General features: G+C 45.1%; 1 protein-coding gene across 1 annotated transcript; it reads right to left on the reverse strand.

The window, feature by feature from the left end:
• Positions 1 to 3,838: 3,838 nt before the first annotated feature.
• LOC123129805 (FBD-associated F-box protein At3g52670) lies at positions 3,839 to 5,836 on the reverse strand. The gene is made up of 4 exons (XM_044549823.1): positions 5,623 to 5,836; positions 4,574 to 5,458; positions 4,302 to 4,454; positions 3,839 to 4,207 (listed from the first exon to the last, which is right to left on the reverse strand). The coding sequence occupies exons 1-4, from the start codon at positions 5,782 to 5,784 to the stop codon at positions 3,839 to 3,841; spliced, it is 1,569 nt and encodes a 522-aa protein (XP_044405758.1). The 5' UTR covers positions 5,785 to 5,836.
• Positions 5,837 to 6,939: the final 1,103 nt, after the last annotated feature.

Consider the following 6,939-nt stretch of genomic DNA (forward strand, 5'->3'; position numbering starts at 1 on the left):
TAGTAGTACAAAGAACACTAAAAGGAAAAAAATACATCTAGATTTGTATAGATCATCTAGCGACAAGCTACAAGCATTGGAGTTGTTAAAATAAATCCGAGGCACTCCGTCGATCATCCGAGGACTAAGCAATCACACGAGCACGACACTGATATTCGTTAACGAGCTTCATCGATATGGCTACGTCCCCGGAGCCTGACTACGGGCGCTCTTTCCCGTGACACCGTCACAATACCGCACCCGGTCGCCCTGAACGCCAGCACATGCCGCCGGCTTCCCCCTGCATTTTGGTGCTATTATGTTGGCATAGGTTACATCGTGTGTCTAGCCTCGCTATATATGAGAGGCTTAGGATACAAGTGTCCTACTAGGACACGACTCCATATCCTATCTAAACACAATACAACTGCAAGTCCAACTTAACCTACCTTGTACACTATATTCGACACAACTTCAACAAACTCCACCTTGGCGAATATTCTCCACCACTTTAAATTCGTCAATGCATCAAACTTTCATGTACATTGAACTTGAGCTTATCCCGTGAGTACCGCTGCTACTCCAAAGACTCCATGTGACTCCACCTGCAACTTGTAGTCCCATCATTTCTTGACAACAGTCAACACTCGAGCAAAATTAAGTTCCTTGTTACTCTAGTTTGTGTTCCTAACTTCCAGAGTATTCGTCCAACGCCATCACACACTGATCACTGACCTGCGTGAAAGTGAATAACTCACATATTGGGTGTCACACATAAGAGTTACCTGAACTCAACATCACTGCTCCTTTCTTGACCGTCTGTATGAAACCTGAAGGAATTTCACCATTTTTTGTAGTCATCCCGAGTCAAATTCACAGTTGTCTCACCACATGTATGACCACCAGAGCCCTGGCCCGTCTCCATGTCCCATGCATACCGCACGCCTCACCGCTATTATCGCGTCGAGCCTCCGCTGTCCCGGTCGAGTCTCAAGGGTCGCGAACCCACACCACTCAAGCCCCACTACAAAGTACCACCGATCATCACCGACCGATGATGAGTTTCAGGCTTCCATCAGACCACTGGGTTCCAGTCCAAACTACGTGTCACTCGCTTTTCTCCCTTGCCGAATAGGCTTCGATTCTCTGGATCCTTACACCGTAGCCCCTCAATCCAGCTCCACCTTCAACATGACTCCATGGTAGATGATCAGTCCACCCTCGCACCTCATCGACTTCAAGCTCCGTGTATACACCACCTTGAATCAATCCCGCGCCATAGTCTTGTCGAAGCCACACAAGCCCTCGGGCCTGCGCCACGTGTTTCCACGCCCCAGAAGTCGGTCACTATCAGCATCGCGCACCTATGTCGTCGTCGCCGATTCCATCACCGTCTTCTGTACCAACCGACTTGCCGCCGGCTTCCCCCGCGTTCCGGTGCTGTTATGTTGGCATAGGTTACATCGTGTGTCTAGTCCCGCTATATATGAGAGGCCTAGGATACAAGTGTCCTATTAGGACACGACTCCATATCCTATCTAAACACAATACAACTACAAGTCCAACTGTAACCTACCTTGTACACTATATTCGACACAACTCCAACAGGAGCGAGCCGAAGGCGCGCCATCGTCTTTGCCTCTTCCACATTGAACCCCGACAAACCTTTTTATAGTAAACAGTCAAAAAGTCATCGTGCTAAGGCCTCATAAGGCCAGCCCGCCAGAATGCAGCAACGCTACCGATGAAGAGAAGTATAGATCGAAAGGATCTAACCTATAGACCCAGGCACATAGAAGAATAAAGACATGATCCACGTGGATTTCACTGAAGACAAACGCCGCCCGAATCATGTGAGATCTGCCGGAGAGAAAACTTCACACATCCAACGACGATACTAGAAACACACCGGGACGGTAACTATGCGGGGAAAAACTTATTCCCTTTTCAGAGAGCCGCTGCCGCCTCACCTCTCTAAGCAGAACATAAACCCTAACAAAACTCAAAAGATTATGAAAAAATCAAGCCCTCCCGCCGGCAAAGGCAAAGATCCACCGCGCGTACATTGGCCCTAAGACCACAGAAAAAGGAGGTAGACCAAGGACGGCACTGGCCAGAGGCATTGTCGATGTTGCACGATGCCACGACAACATCACCAGTGTTGTGGATGTCACCGTGCAACTTCGCCGACGTTGCCATTGATGCCACAAAACATCGCCTGTGTTGCGGAAGCACCGGGCAACACACATCACCTTGTAGTTGTAGCACCCGAGCGGATCGGCTTGTACAACAACTTGGGGCTTGCTACACCGGCATCCCCTGACCACTCCATTGCGGCGGCATTCGGTGGCTCGGTGCCCCCAGCCTGCCATACCCCAGTGACGGGCAGTACCTCTCCTTGGAGCAGTAGGCGTCTTTTTTTTAGAGTATTTTTCGGATGAAGCAGTAGGCGTCTTGCGTAGAGTAGCTGGGGAAGAGTTAACAAAAATACCACGCATCAAAATTGTTCATAGTATATGTTTTCAGCGTGTATTTTAAAATTGATCTTTGTGTTTGAAAAATATTTCCTCATATATTTTAAAAATAGGTTCGCCGTGTACTTGAAAATGTTCATCCTGTATATGCAAAATGTTCATTGTGTCTTAAAAATACTTCGCCATGTCTTCAAACTTTTCTTATGTACTTTAAAAATGTCCATCATGCTTTAAAAATATATTCATCGTATATGCTCATCGTGTCTTACAAATGTCCCTTGTATATTCAAAATATCCATCATGTATTTTAAAAATGTTCATCGTGTATTAGAGAAGTACCATGCATCAAAATTGTTGATGCTGTATCTAGAAAATGTTCATCGTGCATTTTAAAAATGGTCATGTTGTGCGTGGTGCTGGAAACAAACAAGCACGAAAAATACGGAGTTTTGTTTACACTTCAGGATCGCCTTGTGCTTGGGTGCTCCTATCATTCTGAAGAATTCGGTGAAATCCATGGAAACGAACAATTTTTCAAATTCATGAAGATGCCCACATATATATGTCAGGTTCCGGATGAAAATCTTAAGCTAAGACTTCCAGTGCTACTTCGTATCATTCAGCAAGCAGTTTAAACCTGTGAACCTGTCGAAACAAAAGAAGCCACTGATCAATGCTGGAAATAAACCTTGCGGCTTCAGAAACTTCAGTTCTGTAGGTTCAGTTTCAGGTGTCGTTTTCTTCAGTTTCGTCAGTTGGCAGATTTGTTAGTTAGAAGGTTTAGCTCGCAGGCTTGACAACCTGGAGTGGATGAGGATGGTGCATAGTCGCGGCCACTAGCCCCATTTCCTTTTCTGTAATCTGCATAAATAGAAGAGAATAAAGAGCAGAAAAGCCGCAGAAGTTTGAGCAGCCCGAAACCTCTTCTTCTACCTCTCGAACTTTTGCTATGAAACTGAAATGCATCCTGAGCCCGCTCAATAAGATAGCATGCCAAGTGATATGCCAAAGACTTAGTCATTAGTCAACGGTAGAAGTAAAATAAACTGAAGCCACTGAAACTGAATTCCCTCAAAAAGTAAATAAAAGCCACTGAAACTGAAGCAGTTCCCCTGGAAAGCAAAGTTTGCATTCTTAGTACAGTGAGAAGTAAAACTCATTTCACAATGAAAACCAGGTTCAAGCATTTATCAGGAATAAGAAATATCCACGATATCCATTTGATAAGATACTTGACAATAATGTTTAGAGTAAACCTTATCCTCCTCGACTCAGTACGATCTCAAAATACACATAATTGAAAAGGTTCACTAGTGACAATTAATCCATGAATCATACGACAGTTTCTGTAAACTGAAGCTTGCAGTGCAAGAGCATTATTATTTTCAGAAGACTTGCCCCAAACTCGGAAAGTGAATCCGGACATGCGAGGGTATCTCCTTGCTGAATTCGTAGCTAAGCCAAGACGTCTCCTCAAATGTCCACTCCTTAAGCATGTGCTTGCACCTAACACACACTGGACTCTTGTATAGTCTTATATTCTCCAGATTCACAGCTGCTTCCACGACATCTCTGGCAAATCGCACTAGTTTGTCTGCTGCATGAAACCTCCCATAGATACCGAGCTCTGCCAGGTTGTGGTGCTTGAAATCAGATGCAGATGGTTCCCACTCTAGTCCCTTGTCCTTCTCCTTGCAAACCACAGGCAACTCCCTCCGCTTCCCTGTTATCATTTCACATTGATGATTCCGCACCTGCATTCGGTCAGGTCAAAAAAAAAATTCCTAACTGGTCACACAAAGTTTGAACATCGAAAATGAGAATTGGAGAATCGGTACAAGAGTTCACCAAGATGTGTAGTTCCTTAAGGTTGGGTGCGCCATGGAGTAAGAACATTGTCCAAGTCAGATCACACTCTTCAGCAATGTTAATCCAATTCACAATCCTGAGTTTGTGGAACACCGGTAACAATTGTCTACGACCTTCCGGTTTGACCCAAATCTGCAAAAGATGTAGTAATGTAGGATCATGTTAACCAAAAAATAATGATTACAACCTCCCCACGACATGGCCAGCAAAACATATACACGTCGCTGACAACATTGAGGACCTTCACTAACCTTTTCGCTTTTGAAGTCCAAAGACAGATTGCTTATGGCAGAGTTACCAAGCAACTCACTTAACTTGAGCATCTTGTGCCAAGTGAAAGCAACATTAATGATGGACACAGTCTGGAGCAGTGGGACATAGCCAAGACAGAAGGGGTCATCCCGAGATCTAAACACATTAAATTTCAGTTTTGTGAGCTTTGGTACCCACTTCAGATCAACCCTCTCAAAACGGCCACAGACAATCACTAGTTCACTGAGTTGCGGGTGTTCCACTTCCAGCAAAGACTTAATACCCATGTCACATTCGTAGAGGGAGAGGAACTCCAGTTGCTTGCATATACTGAAAATCTTGGGGAAACCTGATTCTCCTAACCTCAAATTCTCTAGCGTGAGGCGTGCAAGACCACCAAATGCGTTTGGACATGAATCAAAGAATGACATGAATTGCTTCCCATATATGAGCAGCTCATTCTTGGTACACTTCTTACGCACCTTCGTCAAGATTGTAAACTCAGCTGAATCAACCTTTTGTGTTGCTATGGCATTGGCAACAGTCTGGCCAATTAAAATGGACTCATCTCCCAAGTAGAATTGCATGCGCAACAGGTGAATGGGGTACAGACTTCCAGCTCTCCTTTCCAGTATGCTCCTGGTTGCTTCCAGCACGGTGGTGTTGGCCCGAACTATATCATCTGGGGTTAACTTGCTCCAGTCTTCGTGCTTCGGCTCAAAAGAACCAGCCAATATAACAACTTTCGAGAGTATAGCAGGGATCTGCTTCCAACGTCTGGAGAGGACGGTGGTTCGTGCGACGTCAACGATACCAAGTCGCTCGACAATGTTGAGCAAAACGTCATCAGGCAACTTGCTGAGCCGATCATCTTGACTGTCCTCCTACATTTGATAAGGAAACAAATCAGAGTTGATTTCTTGTTAGCATCATCATTCATAGATGCCTGTGAAGCACGGATACGGACAAATCTGCCATTTCCACGTACATAAGGCCGCTTATAGAGAGGATGATCCAGCTAGAGCTCAAAGGGTGACAACACCAACACCACCATGTTCGCCATCACCGGAGAGGTTTTGCGATGTCTCGGGACTTGCTGGCCTCCGGCGAATTCTAGTGACTGCCAGGGAGACCACCGCTTGGCAGGGGCAGAGCTAGCAATTGACAACAGGATGGTCCGCCTCAAAAGAATTGACAACAAATATGACATGTAAAGATTGTAACTAATTGCAAATTACCACATAGAAATAGATTAATATGGTCTTACAAACACACTAATCAGAGGTTGGGGAACTGGAAAATGGTACCTCAAATCAGGCTGAGACGAGTGCCGGAGTGAAGACCGGGCGGTGGGCGGCTGCGGCCGGGGCAGGGCAACAGGGTTGCGGCCACGGGTGGTGGCGCGGCGGGCTCCGAGCGACGGGGTTTTTTTTCATACCTACATGAATGTCATGTCATCACAAAAATTTGCAGCAAGCTAAAACTTTCATCAATGTTTATAAAAAAATCAGAATTTGTTTACTATTATTTTGGATTTTATTGTTCATCAAGGAGCATGTGAGCTCGGATTCAAATACTCCGCGTGCAAGAAAAGTATACTTTTCCCCCTCAAATCCATATAGATGGATCAAATACCACCCAAAGTCTAAAACCGGTTAAATCACCCCCAAACTCTGCAATACCGGATCCATAAGCCTCTCAAGTGGTTTTGGGAAGGATTACAACCGGTTTGACTATAGGTTGTTGACTTGTCATTTCACTTGTGCCCCGTGACGCCATGTTCTTGATGACCGAGCATCTCGCCGGGCAAGTAATGGCTCTGACCATCCATCCAGGGTGAGGTTGTTGGCGCTAGTGCCGCGGGGATTGTACCCGAGTGCGTGGTCACCAGGGCTCAGGAGGTGCCCAAGGTGCGCCCTCACGGTGATGATGGTGTCGCTCCTGCCCAGCTCCGACGAGCGCATCGAGCTGCCTCGCCGCGTCCGCCATGCACGACAGCAGGAGGACGGCGACGATGGCCATGAGGGCGGCTCAGGACCACGACGCAAAACAGAAGTCGACATCGCCGGCGAGGCAGCATTTAATTTTTAAAAACTTGAACAGTTTTTTCAAAACATAAACAACTTTTGAAATTGAGAACATTTTTTGAAACATGAAAAGAAATTAAAGCGTGAACTTTCTTTAAAAAATATGAAAAAATAATTAAATTGAGCACATTTTTTGAAAAAATTGAACACTTTCTGGAATTAAAAAAACAAACAGTCTTTGAATTCCAAAAAAATGATTTTTTAGAACATGAACATTACAAAAACAAACAGTCTTTGAAATTCCAAAAAAAATGATTTTTTAAGAACGTGAACAAAAT

Source organism: Triticum aestivum, chromosome 6A (genome assembly GCF_018294505.1).
Source record: "Triticum aestivum cultivar Chinese Spring chromosome 6A, IWGSC CS RefSeq v2.1, whole genome shotgun sequence".
Lineage (NCBI taxonomy): Eukaryota > Viridiplantae > Streptophyta > Magnoliopsida > Poales > Poaceae > Triticum > Triticum aestivum.

Bases quoted from the DNA above. Each gene is read 5' to 3' on its own strand.
- LOC123129805 (XM_044549823.1), bottom strand. From the start codon at position 5,784: ATGTCATATTTGTTGTCAATTCTTTTGAGGCGGACCATCCTGTTGTCA. The intron at 5,459-5,622 runs GTGTTGGTGTTG...TATCAAATGTAG, and splicing joins CGGTGATGGCGAACATGGTG to GAGGACAGTCAAGATGATCG. The intron at 4,455-4,573 runs GTTAGTGAAGGT...CATCTTTTGCAG, and splicing joins TGGACTTCAAAAGCGAAAAG to ATTTGGGTCAAACCGGAAGG.